Consider the following 16,240-nt stretch of genomic DNA (forward strand, 5'->3'; position numbering starts at 1 on the left):
CATCCGTTGTCATAGCGTCTGCCTGGTTTCCCCAATGTACCATGCCTCGGTACCAGGTACACGGTACCTACTCTTGCAACTCGGCCAACGTTGTCTACCTGATATGCTGCAGGAAAGGATGTCCCGAGGCATGGTACATTGGGGAAACCATGCAGACGCTACAACAACGGATGAATGAACACCGCTCGACAATCACCAGGCAAGACTGTTCTCTTCCTGTTGGGGAGCACTTCAGCAGTCGCGGGCATTCAGCCTCTGATCTTCGGGTAAGCGTTCTCCAAGGCGGCCTTCACGACACACGACAGCGCAGAGTCGCTGAGCAGAAACTGATAGCCAAGTTCCGTACACATGAGGACGGCCTAAACCGGGATCTTGGGTTTATGTCACACTATCAGTAATCTCCACAGCTTGCCTCCTGGACTTGCAGAATCTCACTGGCTGTCCTGTCTGGAGACAATACACATCTCTTTAACCTGTGCTTAATGCTCCCTCCATTCACATTGTCTGTATCTTTAAGACCTGGTTGGCTGTAGAGATTCGCATTCTAATCAGTATTCTGTAACTTGATTTTGTCTCTCTGTATGCCTTGTTTGAGAGCAGATATCCACTCCATCTGACGAAGGGACAGCGCTCCGAAAAGCTAATGGCATTTGCTACCAAGTAAACCTGTTGAACTTTAACCTGGTGTTGTTAAAACTCTTACTGCATCTAATTACACCCAGCAAAGGGAATAAGAGCTGTATCAAATATGTATTCAATTTTATTGTAAAGATTTGAGCAACTTCCTCCCTCTCTATTACAACCTACCAATAGAAAAACACCAGGGAACTTTGATCTGCGTTTGGCAAATTGATGGACAAATAACTCCATAAAAACTCACGTTCGTGCTTTTAAATCAATTAAAATCATGCATGTTCACTTAATATAAAAACTATCCATTCACCGTTACGGCTCAAGGATTCTATATTTTTAGACGTGCACGGAAACCGAATTCCAATCGCCTTTACTTTCCACCAGTATCCCTGCCTCAATTCTCAGCGAATATCAAGATCCCCTCAAAGTTACAACAGGTTATGCCAGTCCCCAGAGCTGATGTGATGAAACGTACACACGTCACCTTCGGAGCTTTGTCCAATGGATCATTTTACGATTCACATAAAAATGGTTAGAAAACTGTTAATATCCAGGGTGAAAAATTTTACATACGTTTTATTGTAAATTCTTGACATGGTTTCTATAAACTATTTCTTTTGAAGTTGGAAATCATCATTTTTTTCCATGCAACTATAAAGTTCAGTGATGTTTCCCCATGGTATAATATGAATTCATACAGCCATACCACATTTTAACTCTTAAAAATTTAAAAGCGATGCTTTTGAAACTAGTATGTTCAAGGTAGATGGAGAAAATTTAAAGTTTAGTTCTATAAAGTTGATTTTTTTTTATTAGTGTCACAAGTAGGCTTACATTAACACTGAATGAAGTTACTGTGAAAATCCTCTTGTCGCCACACTCCGGTGCCTATTCGGGAACACAGAGGGAGAATTTAACATGGCCAATCCACCTAACCAGCATGTCTTTCTGACTGGGAGTAAATCGCAGCATCCGGAGGAAACCCATGCAGGCACGGGGAGAACATGCAGACTCAGCACAGATAGAGACCCAAGCTGGGAATTGAACCCAGGTCCCTGGCGCTGTGAGGCAGCAGTGCTAACCATTGGACCACCATGCCACCCCACAGTGGCGCAGTGGTTCTTATTAGCAGAAGAGGGGGTTGTCTCACATGCTGAACCTAGGCCGAAACTGCACGTTGGTACCGTAAAATGCGGTCATCTTAAATGCCACATCTATGATATATTAGAGAAAACATCAATACTGGACCACATTGTCCATGTTTTGCATGTGGCAGTGAGGAGAGTGAGGCACAAAACAATTGCGAGGATAAACTGATCAAGGATAGGGAGTTCAGTAACAGAGTACAGAACACGCTTTCACTCTGACTTCCAATCGGAGTTTAAACTTCAAAACAGATTAACAATCCCAACAAACAATCCCTTTTCTGGTTGTGTCACAGCTTGGTATGGCTCCTACTCTGTCCAAGACCGCAAGAAACTACAAAGGGCTGTGAATGAAGCCCAGTCCATCACTCAAACCAGCCTCCCATCCATTGACTCTGTCTACACTTCCCGCTGCCTCGGAAAAGCAACCAGCATAATCAAGGATCCCACGCACCCCGGACATTCTCTCTTCCATCTTCTTCCATCAGGAAAAAGATACAAATGTCTGAGGTCACGTACCAAGTGACTCAAGGACAGCTTCTTCCCTGCTGCCATCAGACTTCTGAATGAACCTACCTCGCATTAAGTTGATCTTTCTCTACACCCTAGCTATAACTGTAACATTACATTTTGCACTCTCTCCTTTCCTTCTTTATGTACAGTATGTTTTGTCTGTACAGCGTGCAAGAAACAATACTTTTCAGTGTATACCAATATATGTGACAATAATAAATCAAATCAGATCAACAAGTGGCAATGAATCATGGTGGGATACAGTTCACCCAAATGCCACTTATTATGTTTTACGTTAAGCAATGAGTGGCAATGAGCTATTTTGACAATGCATGGTATCATAGCCAACTCAGCTTTGTCCTCACCCAGAAACCCACACCAATGCAATTATAAGTACAAGAGTGCGGGAACTATAACCCTGGACCTTGGAAGACTGGATTTTCTCCATTAACCTCACAGCTGCCACTTTAAGAATGGCCCACTTACAATTTTCTCCCCTTTTGCTCCCCTTTCCCCCATTTTTTCTCAATTTTACCTCTCTTCCATCCATTTCCTCCATCCACCCACACCTTCATCTGTCACAGTTCACCCTCTGATTTCAGCTTCTCTGCCATTTGGCCATTCACACCTTCTATTCTCACCATTAGCACCTATTAGCCTTTCCCCTGGTTTCTATGGCTATGACTCATCTTTCATTCTCTCACCCTGCAGTGTAAATATCTCCCACTTTCTATGCCTTTCAGCTTTAACAAAGGGTCACCTGGACTCGAAATGTCAGCCCTTTTCTCTCCTTACAGATGCTGCCAGACCTGCTGAGACTTTCCAGCATTTTCTCTTTTGGTTTACAATTAGATAAGTTGTTTTGAGCCTATTGATATCATTGGATAGATTGGCAAACTGATGAGAGACCAGCTGGGACTCCATCATCTCTTTGACATAAGGTGTACTTGATCACATAGCCTCTTGGGTAGTTGTCTGCAAAGAATTTTTATAGGCCTGGTTAATTCAAGACAATTTATTATAGCTCAATGTTTGTTCTAACTTAAGAGTTTGGTGCTTTTACTTGAAGTCTACTCCAAGATATGTGCAACATTCCTCCAGGGAAGTTACAACACTAAAGGTGGGCCTTAATGGCGCACAAAACTATAAATTCACCATGTACTTGACAGACAAAATTACAGAAAAATTACAGAGCTCACTAGCCCAGCATAAAATAGATCAAATTAAAAACAGTTGTTAGGAATAAATCATTTCACAGATGAGCACTTAATTGTCACACTACCATAGATTGGGAAGACTAACTGTAATGACCGTTGCGACTGACTGCATGCTAAAATATGCAAGGCCCTATCCGGCAATGACAGAAATGGTTTTAGGTTTTCCAATGCTTAAATCAATTCTTATTTAGTGTTTGTAAGTGTAAAGGTCGTTAATGTAGTAAGTTGAAAGGTCACCTGGGATTGAGAGGGAAGGCCATAATTCCATCCGGCAGCCATGAAGCCCAATCCATCACGCAAACCAGCCTCCCATCCATTGACTCTGTCTACGCTTCCCACTGCCTCGGAAAAGCAGCCAGCATAATCAAAGACCCCATGCACACACTCTCTTCCACCTTCTTCCGTCAGGAAAAAGATACAAAAGTCTGAGGTCACGTACCAACTGACTCAAAAACAGCTTCTTCCCTGCTGCCAACAGAACTTTGACCTACCATATATTAAATTAATCTTTCGCTACACTTTAGCTATGACTGTAACACTACATTCTGCACCCTCTACTTTCCTTCTCTATGTATAGTATGCTTTGTCTGCATAGCGCGCAAGAAACAATACTTTTCAGTGTATACCAATACATGTAACAATAATAAATCAAATCAAATCAAAAAAAATTCCATGTAACAGAAAAAAAATTTGGTAATGATTTATTAGTCAACCATGCCCCAACGTTAGGCTGAAACTTTTATAACTTCATTTATATTTGTTTTCGATCTGCGTAAAGAGCACATTTTTAATTTTTCAAGTTTCCCTTATTCCCTGCAAGAAATGTACTTTTATCTCCACAAGAGCAAAGTTCAACAAGAAGCAAGTGGGAGAAAGCCACAAATAATGGGGCGGCACAGTGGCACAGTGGTTAGCACTGCTGCCTCACAGTGCCAGGGAGCCAGGTTCAATTCCGGCCTCGGGTCACTGTCTGTGTGGAGTTTGCACGTTCTCCCCGTGTCTGCGTGGGTTTCCTCCAGGTGCTCCGGTTTCCTCCCACAGTCCAAAGATCTGCAGGTTCGTTTGATTGGCCATGATAAATTGACCCCAGTGTCAGGGGATTAGCAGGGTAAATATGTGGGGTTACGAGAATAGGGCCTGGGTGGGATTGTGTCGGTGCGAACTCGATGGGCCGAATGGCCTCCTTCTGCACTGTAGGGATTCTATGATTGTAATGGGAATCTAAAGTAAGACAAGAAATTGCTTGAAATGTACAATAAATACTGAAAGAAAAGCTGATATAACATTTGGCACGCATTCCATCATTAAACCTGATGATCGGTCACAGTTAAAACTTTTAACCAGCCTTATTCTTTCAGATCTGATGTCCAGTGACGTAACATTTTAGTTCAAAAGCCAGAAACCCAAGTGACTTTTCTCCCCACAGATGCTTCTCGATCAGCAGATACTTCCAGCACTTTTAATTTGATTTCAGGAATTTGCAGTCATTTTCCTTCCATGTTGTACATAGTGATATTGGTTGGAAAGCAACACGGTATATCATTGCATTGAAAAAACTTGATATTTTTCTATCTGCAGGAGTGTGGGGAAAGAGACATGGGTAAGAAACAAGATGACAGATACACTGAGCTACGGACAGAATAACACATTTTTTTTATTTATTAGTGTCACAAGCAGGCTTACATTAACACTGCAATGAAGTTACTATGAAAATCCCCTAGTGGCCATACTCTGGAGCCTGTTCGGGTACGCTGAGGGAGAATTTAGCATGGCCAATGCACCTAACCAGCATGTCTTTTGGAGGAAACCGGAGCACCCGGAGGAAACCCACGCAGACGCGGGGAGAATGTGCAGACTCCGCACAGTGACCGAAGCCGGGAATCGAACCTGGGTCTCTGGAGCTGTGAGGCAGCAGTGTTAACCACTGTGCCGCCGTGCATATGCTGGAATGCATTACAAGGCAATAGCACACTTTATCATAGTGCACAGTAAGTGTTACAGCCTTGAATCACACTCTGACTAAGGTGCTCTTGAATTTATGATGTGGGCACATTTGCTGTGGGGATCGGAAAATTAGCTTCATTCCACTGACAACAATTTTATTTAAGAGCCAGCCAGGGTTCCGCAACTGATCATCTGATTCAAACTGGGGCTCTGTCAATTTTATTATATAGGAATATATTTATATTATATATATATATATAACACAATCATGTTCAACACACTCAGATAAGCATGCAAATATCAATCTCAAGAATGTCAACCTAATCTATACTTCTAAGCCAATATGTCAAACTCTCAGTCACCCTTTACTGATGTAATACACGTGCATGCACACTCATTCATTTACTCGTGCTTTACTTTATTTGTTTTCTAGGCCGTTTTGCTGCTGACAGCCCAAAGAATACATTACATCCTTGATGCAGAAGGCATTAATCTGAAGTCCAATCTATGATTATTACAAAGGAATACTGTGAACCACCAGCCTTTACGACAGTCTATACTCTTAAAGGTTTATTTATTAGTCACAAGTAGGCTTACATTAACTCTGCAATTAAGCTACTGTGAAAATCACCCAGTCGCCACTTTCTGGTGCCTGTTCGGGTACACTGAGGGAGAATCAGGCATGATCAATCCACCTAATGTGCACATCTTTGTGGGAGGAAACTGGAGCATCCGGAGGAAACCCACGCAGAATTGGGGAGAATGTGCAGACTCCACACAGACAGTGACCTAAGCTGGGAATCGAATCTGCGTCCCTGGCGCTGAGAGCAGCAGTGCTAACCACTGTGCTACTGTGACTTGACAATGTCACTTATGATTTTCCTATCCTTATTGCAGGCACAAGCCCAATGTAAACTCACTTACTTACTGCTTCATCAATTTCAAATGCTGTTAATATCTTCCTTATTTGTCATTACTATCATTTTTAAATTTACTATTATCTGCTTAAAGAAAGGTCTTTCTTTTTCCAGAAATTTGCTTTTCTCCCTGAGAATGTACCCTCTTTTTATCAGGGAGTAAAACTTACTTCATATGGGTGGCACAGTGGTTAACAGTGCCAGGGACCTGGGTTCAATTCAAGCCTCAGGTCACTGTCTGTGTGGAGTCTGCACGTTCTCCCCGTGACTGCGCGAGTTTCCTCTGGGTGCTCTGGTTTCCTCGCACACTTCAAAGATGTGTAGGTTAGGTTGATTAGCTATGGTAAATTGCCCTTTAGTATCAGGAGGATTAGCAGGGCAAATACGTGGGGTTACGGGGATAGGGTCTGGGTGAGATTGTTGTCGTTACAGGCTCGATGGGCCAAATGGCCTCTTTCTGCACTGTAGGGATTCTATGATTCTATGATATGGGGCCTGCCTTACCTACTGTCATGAGAAAGTAGGAAACATCAAAAAGTAGAAGGACTTACGGCACAGAAGGAGGCCACTCGGACATCGTGGGTGCAATTTTTCCATCCCGCCCACCATGGAATCTTAGTGGGCGGGACATGGACCATGCAAAGGTCCATTGACCTCAGGTGGGATTTTCCGGCCTTTGGATGAGCGTAGCAGGAAAATCCCGCCCTGTGTCTGTGCCAGGCAATAAACAATTATCCAGTATGTCCCAGCTTTCAGCTCTGGGTTCGTAGAGCTATCAGTTTACTGTCAATCACCCATAAAGTCATGGAAGGTGTCATCAATGGTGTAAAAAATCCCCACAGTCACAGTCCATTTGGAGGAAGGGAAATTTACTTGTCCAATGGTGTAAGTATAAAATGATCATTTTCAAAAATGTGCGTGTGGGGCACAAGTTAAGGAAAAACCTTTGCTTGTAAATAGTACCAAACAGTGTCAATGAAGTCAACAAGCCTAATACTTAACAAGAACTTGCAGTTTTAGGCATTAAGTCTGAAAGGAGTCTTGAAGGAGTGAAGAGAGATTGTGAGGCAGAGGGTTTTAGACAGGGAATTCTAATTTATCTCATGTGCACATATTCTGAGGGCTTAGTACCCTTCCTAAAGTGTGGTGCCGACAATATTCCAGCTGAGGCCTAACTAATGAATTATAAAGTGTTGCGAAGTTGAGTAGAATGTTCGAAGTTGGTGTTTGCGAAATAGTCAATTAAAAAGGTAGTGTCTTTTTTTCTGTACTTAGATACTTAGAGCTTAAAAAAAGGTTTTAGAAAAAAGATGTAGGTGCATATGCAGTACACAGACAGAAACATTGTATCAAAGGCCAGACAGTAGTGTTACCAAGACAACAGACTGTTTTTGAATTTTGCCCAATCAGTTTAAACTAGGCACTTAGCTACCAGCAGCCTATTAGATTTAAATTTGATGTTTTGGTAACCAATCCTACTGTGGGGATGTTGGTAAGTCACCAGCGATATAAGAGAGGGGGGGCAGTGGCACAAACTGGAGAAGAGCACCTGCCATAGCTCACAGCTTTAGAGAGACAGCTACTGCCTCTGCCACAGCTCATTTATGTCTTAAAAGAAAGCCTCATCTTGATGGTGAAGATAGCAAAGAAGAAAGGAGACAATATTCCGGAAGACAACAAACCTGGTTGTACTTTAGAGAGTGATTAAAAATTCTATTTTTGTTAATAAGTATTTATCTAAACATCATTCCGTTAGAATAATGTTTTATTCAGTTTGTTCACAGAATCACTACAGTGCAGAAGGAGGCCATTCGGCCCATCGAGCCTGCACTGAAAACAATCCAAGCCTTATCCCCGTAACCCCACGTATTTACCCTGATAACCCCCCTAACTCTCATCTTGGGACACGAATGCGCAATTTATCATGGTCAACCCACCTAACTCGCACATCTTTGGAGTGTGGAAGGAAACCGGAGCACCTGGAGGGAACCCACACAGACACAGAGGGGGAAACTCCACACAGTCACCCGAGGCCAGAATCGAACCCGGGTCCCTGACACTGTGAGGCAGCAGTACGAACCACTGTGCCACCGAGCAGCCCCTAATAGTTTAGTTAACCTGTTCACTGTTAGTTAGATGAATAAAGTGTTACTTGTTGATTTTAGAGAGAGAGAGAATCAGGTAGTTATTTTGATTTAACCACTAAAAGTTGCTGAAAAGCCAATCGTACCACTTCTCATATGCACTTTAACAGATTATGAGGTGAGGTATTCCTCTTTAAGAGTCAGTTCTCAGAGAGGGGATCAACCTCCCCTTCATAACAAAAGGTTTAGCATAACTTCCTTCATTTTGTATCGCTGGGTGGAATTTTCCCGTCCCGCCCGCCACAGGAATCGTAGTGGGCGGGACAGGACCATGCAAAGGTCCATTGACCTCGGGTAGGATTTTTGATCATGGGACGAGCATGGCCGGAAAATCCCGCCCACTGGTTCTATTTGTAAAGCTCCGGATCATGTAACTTCAAAAAAAACACAGCCTTATCAACTTAGCCTGGCATCTGCCAAAATTTGTTTATGCGAACCTCCAGGTCTCCCTGTTCCAAGATCTCCTTAAAAATTGTGCTATTTAATCCAAGCTGTCTCTTCTTGGCCTTCCTTCCAAGTTGCATCACTTCACACTATCGGCATTAAATTTAATCTATTTGTGTCTATTTACCTCATCCAAGTCAATCTTGATCACTGCCTTTTGAAAGCCCACATACATGGTGGCACAGTGGTTAGCACTGCTGCCTCACAGTGTCAGGGACCCGGCTTCAATCACTGTCTGCATGTTCTCCCCGTGTCTGTGTGAGCTTCCTCCGGGTGCTCCGGTTTCCTCCCACAGTTCAAAAGACGTCCTGGTTAGGTGAATTGGCCAAGCTAAATTCTCCCTCAGTGTACCCGAATAGGCACCAGAGTGTGGCGACTAGAGGATTTTCACAGTAACTTCATTGCTGTGTTAATGTAAGCCTACTTGTGACACTAATAAATGAACTAAACATTAACATCAACCCTTTTCTTTAACATTAAAGAAGGTTTTTTAAAAATTTGTTCACGGGATGTGGATGTTGTTGGCGAGGCCAGCACTTACTGCCCAAACCTACTTGCCCTTGGGAACGCAGTGGTGAGTCACCTTCTTGAGCCACTGCAGTCCAGGTGGCATAGGCACACCCACCGTGCTGTTAGGTTGTAAGTCTAGGTGAGATGAAGAGATTTGGAAGGGTGAAGCCATGGAAGGAGTCGGACATGATGATAATTTCAAACTGGGGATGAGGAATCAACAGAGGTGAATGAGCTCATGGGGTGAGGGGTGAATGGGATTTGCTGGAAGTGAGGGCACAGGCAGCTTCATTTTGAATTAGTTCAAGTTTACAGAGGATGGAAGATGGGAGGGCAACCAGGAGTGCCTCAGAATAGTCAAGTGTACAAATGACAACGGCATGAAAGATGGTTTCAGCAGCTGATGAGCTGAGGCAAGAATGGAGATGGGTGATTATATCGAGGTGGACATAGTCAGCCTCAGTGAAAAAGAAGAGGTAATGGGATCTGAAGCATGTGGTCAAGGTTGCAGACAGTCCAGTTTGGCTTCACACAATGGTCAGGGAGGGATGGGGAAGTTGGCTAGGGAAGGGCAACATGGTGGCACAGTGGTTGGCACTGTGTAGAGAATTGTGTTTGTAATCTGAAGTAAGGTGTACTTGGTGTAGGAGCTGGGAGACGTGGCCTGGATTAAAATAGAGCAGGAAATGGCCAATTTAAGGGCGACATGGTAGCACAGTGGTTAACACTGCTGCCTCACAGCGCCGGGGATCCGGGTTCGCTTTCTGGCTTGGCTCACTGTCTGTGCTGAATCTGCACGTTCTCCCTGTGTCTGTGTGGATTTCCTCCGGGTGTTCTGTTTTCCTCCCATCTTTCCTCCAAAAGACGTGCTGGTTAGGTGCATTGGCCGAGCTAAATTCTCCCTCAGTGTACCCGAACAGGCAACGGAGTGTGGCAACTAGGGGATTTTCACAGTAACTTCATTGCAGTGTTAATGTAAGCCTTACTTGTGACTAATAAATAAACAAACAAATTTGTGGCTGGGAAACAAGACATTGGCTTCAAACTTCCCAATTATTTAACTGGACATAATTACACAAATGACCTAGTGATATTATTGCTATACTATCAATCCACAAACTCAGCTAATGTTCTGGGGACCTGGGTTCGAATCCCGCCATGGCAGTTGGTGGAATTTGAATTCAATTTTTAAAATCTGGAATTAAGAATCTACTGATGACCATGAAACCATTGCCGATTGTCGGAAAAACCCATCCGATTCACTAATGTCCTTTAGGGAAGGAAATCTGCCGTCCTTACCTGGTCTGGCCTACATGTGACTCCAGAGCCACAACAATGTGACTCCAGAGCCACAGCAATGTGGTTGACTCTCAACTGCTCTCTGGAATGGCCGAGCAAACCATTCAGTTTCAAGCGCAACTAGGGATGGGCAATAAATGCTGGCCAGCCAGCGACACCCTTGTCCCACAAATGAATAGAACAAAAGTACTGCCCAACCAATATTGTATATCAGAGAAGCAGAATGACAAAACATAAGACATTGAGAGAGGTGGTGTTAATGTACACTGGGCACCATCATCATGCATGTGGAATTTGACATGTTTTCAGATGATGTTACTAATGTGGATGAAATATAGGATAGGCTCAAACATGCATCATTGTGAGGGCGGGGGGCAGAGGTAATGGATCCCAGTCAGGGCAGTCCCATCCAGCTAGATAACAAAAGGCAGTTGGAGTCAGATGGTGTGGTTATTTGTAGCCAAAGGCTGCAGATGGTTTGAGAAGGACGAGGAGAGTTAGTACACCACAGTTACATAGCCACATGGATGGATAAACACAAGCACCAGAAACCTCCAATCTCGCCTGCAGCTGGGACTCGGATTCTCCAGTGCCGCTGCAGTAAATGGAGTTTTGGCTGAGCGCCAAATTCTCCATTCTCGCTGGCAGCGGTGGCGGGACGAACAACGTCGGAGAATCCCACCCAAAGAGTTTCGGGAAAGATGGGTACAAATTTGGAAGGCGACAACATAGAATCATAGACTCCCTACAGCGCAGAAGAGGCCACTGAGTCTGCACACACTCTCTGACAGAGCATTTGACCTAGGCCCTAACCCCACCCTATCCCCGTAACTTTACACATTTCCCACGGCTAATCTATCTAACCTAGACACCTTGGGACACTAAGGGGCAATTTAGCATGGCCAATCCACCTAACCTGCACATAAAGAGCAAAGAACAAAAACAGCACAGCACAGGAACAGGCCCTTCGGCCCAGCAAGTCTGTGCCGACACAGATGCCTCTCTAATCTAATATTTTCTTGCCTGTACGTGGTCCATATCCCTCTATTCCCTGCCTATTCATGTATCTATCCAGATGCTTCTTGAACAATGCTATAGAATCTGCTTCCACCACCTTCTCCAGCAGTGCGTTCCAAGCATTCACCATCCTCTATGTGAAAAACTTGCCCCTTACATCTCTTTTAAACTTTCCCCCTCTCACTTCCAACCCATGCCCCCGAGTAATTGACCCTTCAACCCTGGGAAAAAGACTCTGACTATCCACTCTATCCAAGCCTGTCACAATCTTCTAAACCTCTATCAGGTCCCCCCCCCCCCTCATCCTCTGACACTCCAATGAAAACAATGCAAGTTTGTTCAACCTTTCTTCATAATCCATCTCCTCCAAACCAGGCAACATCCTGGTAAATCTCTTCTGCACCCTTTCCAATGCATCAACATCCTTCCGGCAATGTGGCAACCAGAATTGTACACAATACTCCAAATGCGGCCTAACCAAAGTCTTGTATAGCTGCAACATGATTTTCCAATTCCTATACTCAATGCCCTGACCGATGAAGGCCAGCATGCCATATACCTTCTTGACCACCTTGTCCACTTGAGTTGCCACCTTCAGGGAACTGTGGATCTGCACACCTAGATCCCTCTGTATGCTAATATTTCTAAGGGCTTTACCATTTACTCTATACTTTCCTTCTGCAGTAGACCTTCCAAATCGCATCACCTCACACTTGTCCGGGTTAAATTCCATCTGCCATCTTTCGGCTCAGGTCTACAGCCAATTTATATCCTGCACACACCTCGGACAATCCTCCTCACTATCTGCTACTCCCCCAATTTTTGTATCATCTGCAAATTTACTAATCAGATCATCTACATTTTCCTCCAATCATTTATATATATTACAAACAACAGAGGCCCCAGCACTGATCCTTGTGGAACACCGCTTGTCACAGACCTCCAGTTAGAAAAGTACCCTTCCATTGTTACTTTCTGATTTCTATGCCCAAGCCAGTTTTGTATCCATTTTACCAGCTCACCTCAGATCCCATATGACTTCACCTTCTGTACCAATAAGGTACCATGAGGAACCTTATTGAAGGCTTTACTAAAGTCCATGTATACAACATCCACTGCCCTGCCCTGGTCAATTTTTCTTGTCACTTCCTCAAAGAACTCAATGAAGTTTGTGAGACACGACCTCCCCTTCACAAAACCATGCTGCCTATCGCTAATAAGCCTATTCTCTTCCAGATGTGAGTACATCCTGTCCCTAAGAATCTTCTCCAATAACTGCCATGGCAAATTGATCCTAGTGTTAGGGGATTAGCAGGGTAAATATGTGGGGTTGCGGGAATAGGGCCAGGGTGGGATTGTGGTTGGTGTGGACTCGATGGGCCGAATGGCCTCCTTCTGCACTGTAGGGATTCTATGATTCTGTGATTCTATGATTCTATGAACTTCCCCACCACTGATGCAAGGCTCACAGACCTGTAATTTCTTGCATTGTCTCTTCTGCCCTTCTTAACAGAGGAACAATGTTAGCTACTCTCCAATCCTCTGGTACCTCGCCCATGGCTAAAGAGGATACAAAGATTTTGGCCACAGCCTCAGCAATTTGTTCTCTCCCCTCTCTCAGTATTCTGGGATAGACCCTATCTGGCCCTGGATACTTGTCCGCCTTAATGGTTTTTGAAATCTCCAATACCTCCTCCCTTTTTTCTCAACATGTCCTAGAATGTCAACATCCTCCTTTCTACACTCACCATCCACCACATCCTTCTCTTTTGTGAATACTGATGCAAAGTACTCGTTAAGGAGCTCACCCACTTCATCTGGCTCCACACACAAATTCCCTCCGCTGTCCTTGAGTGAACCTATCCTTTCCTTAGCTACCCTCTTCCTCTTTATATATGCATAGAAAGCCTGCCTGCCAAGGACATCTCATGGCCCTTTTTACCTTCCGAAGTCCCTGTTTAAGCTCTTTCCTGCTATCTTTGTATTCCTCAAGATCCTTATCCGTTTTCAATCTCCTGAAATTTATGTATGCCTCCTTCTTCTTTTTCACCAAGCTCACAATCTCTCTTGTCATCCAGGCTTCCCGAATCTTGCCATCTTTATCCTTCATTATCACAGGGACATACTTGTCCTGAATTGTTAACAACTGACTTTTAAAAGACTCCCACATATTGGATGTGGATTTGCCCTCAAACAGCCGACCGCAGTCTACATTCCCCAGCTCCTACCTAATACTGTCATAGTTAGCCTTCCCCCAGTTTAGTACTTTCACTCTGGGACCACTTCTATCCTTTTCTACAAGTATCTTGAAACTTATAGAATTATGATCACTGTTCCCAAAATGCCCCCCCCACCCCCCACCCCCCACCTCCACCCCCGACCCCCGACTCCCACCCCCGAGACATCAATCACCTGTCCGGGCTCGTTTCCCAGAACCAAGTCTAAGATAGCCCCTTCCCGAGTTGGATTATCTACATATTGCCTCAAAGAAACATAGAAGGTAGGAGCAGGAGGAGGCCATTCAGCCCTTTGAGCCTGCTTTGCCATTCATCACGATCATGGCTGATCGTCCAACTCAATAGCCTAATCCTATTTCTCCCCAATAGAAACATAGGAGCGGGAGGAGGCCATAAGAGCAGGAGAAGCACTCTTGGACACACTGAACAAACTCTGCCCCGTCCAAGCCCCTGGTACTAAAGGAATCTCAATCTATGTTGGGGAAGTTAAAATCGCCCATCACAACAACCCTGTTGTTTTGGAATCTTCCCATAATCTGCTGACATGTCAGTTCCTCCACTTCACGCTGGCTGTTGGGAGGTCTGCAGTGCAACCCCAACATACTCAAGGACTTGAGGGAAATAGGAAGCTGGAAGTTGTTAAGAACGGAAGGATCAAGATTTTGGCCAAGGCCTCAGCAATTTTTGGAGATTGACAGTAGATTTGAAAGGGAGGGAGATATCACCACTGAGGGTGTTTATCATCAGAGGCACAACATTCTAACCAAACTTAGGCACTGGGGGAGAAATAGGAGGAGGTAAATGTCTCTTTAGATCAGTATTAAAGTGATCCTCCACTGCCATTGCTGGCTCTCTTGTCACCTTAACCATGTGATCAATGTCACTTCCTCAGCAACACCATGCCACCCTATAAACAGTCACCCTCTCTCCCCCCACCAATAAAAGTTTTGCTCAACCACGTTCAGTTCACAAGTTAAAATTAAGGTCAATTTGCTTCTGAAGAGAAGCTTGATGCATTTTTTTTTGGGGGGGGAGGGGCAATTGAGAGGTTAGTAATGCTATTTTCAACCAATGCTTCTGAATGAAAATGGCCCAATGCTTATTCTAAATGAAACCTGATCACTGGTGCGTTTTGTCACCTTGTGTACAATATTGCATTCATGTTTTTGTTTGGGGAGGGGCTCCAAATTGCACAATACTGACATTTCTCTCTTTATGTTGGGGGGTCAAATTCTACAATACTTACATTTCTTTCTTTATGTTGGGGGGCTCCCACTTGTACAATACTGACATATTTTTTCGGGGGGGGGGGCAATTGCATACAGAAGGCTTTGATTTTTTAATGATTTTTAAAAATCATTTGCAAGCTCTGGAGCCAGATTAATGCAGGAAGGTGCATTTCTTTTTTTTGCAACGAAAGGGGATTTTGCAGGGGGGGCGGGGGGGGGGTGGCGACAAGGCAAGAAGAAAAGGCAGCCTTACCTTGGAGAGCACCTCCACCACGTCCCCCTTGCGCAGGCTGAGTTCGTCCTCGGCGCTGGCCTCATAATCGAAGACGGCGGTCCAGAACAGGTTAGACTGGGCTGGATGCTGAGGCTGGGGTGGATGCTGAGGCTGGGGTGGATGCTGAGGCTGGGGTTGCTCCTGCTCGTCCTCCTGCTGCTGCTGCACCGCCCTGTCCTTCGCTGCTGCTGCGGCAGTGCTGGAGGAGGGAGACCTGATGAACATGGATCGGAGCTGCTCCATGGGCTGGGAAGGGAAGGGACGGAGGGAGAGGGCAGCACCAGCTCCGCTTGCATCCCTCCCTCCTCTCTCCACCTGCAGCTCAGCCTTTACCTGGAGGGGAGTGGGGGGGAGAGACAGACAGAGAGAGAGAGAGAGAATGAATGAATGGGGAGAGGAGAGAGGGGGCGGGACAACACCCCCCTGATCCCACCCACCTCCCCCTCTCTTATTGGCTCAAGCCCCTGTCACTCCACAAATTCCCCAGTCTCATTGGCTGCACCCCTCTGTCAATCAAGCCAGGGGATTCAGTTGCAGCCTTAGCCTCCCCACTCAGAACAGAAACGCTACAGTGCAAAAGGAGGTCATTCAGCCCATCAAGCCTGCACCTAGAACAATCCCACCCAGGCCCTATCCCCGTAACCCTGCGTATTTACCCTGCTAATCCCCCTGAAACTAAGGGCAGGATTGTATGGCCTCGCTCATCCCAGAAATGTA

At 44.8% G+C, this 16,240-nt stretch overlaps 1 protein-coding gene across 1 annotated transcript in view; it reads right to left on the minus strand.

Moving 5' to 3' along the window:
* Positions 1 to 15,766, minus strand: part of map3k9 (mitogen-activated protein kinase kinase kinase 9) — a 169,036-nt gene extending 153,270 nt beyond the window's left edge. Inside the window, 1 exon segment of the mRNA XM_078233237.1 lies at positions 15,503 to 15,766. Within this exon segment, the coding sequence (XP_078089363.1) occupies positions 15,503 to 15,766 (264 nt within the window).
* Positions 15,767 to 16,240: the final 474 nt, after the last annotated feature.

The sequence above is a fragment of the Mustelus asterias genome, chromosome 18 (assembly GCF_964213995.1).
Source record: "Mustelus asterias chromosome 18, sMusAst1.hap1.1, whole genome shotgun sequence".
Lineage (NCBI taxonomy): Eukaryota > Metazoa > Chordata > Chondrichthyes > Carcharhiniformes > Triakidae > Mustelus > Mustelus asterias.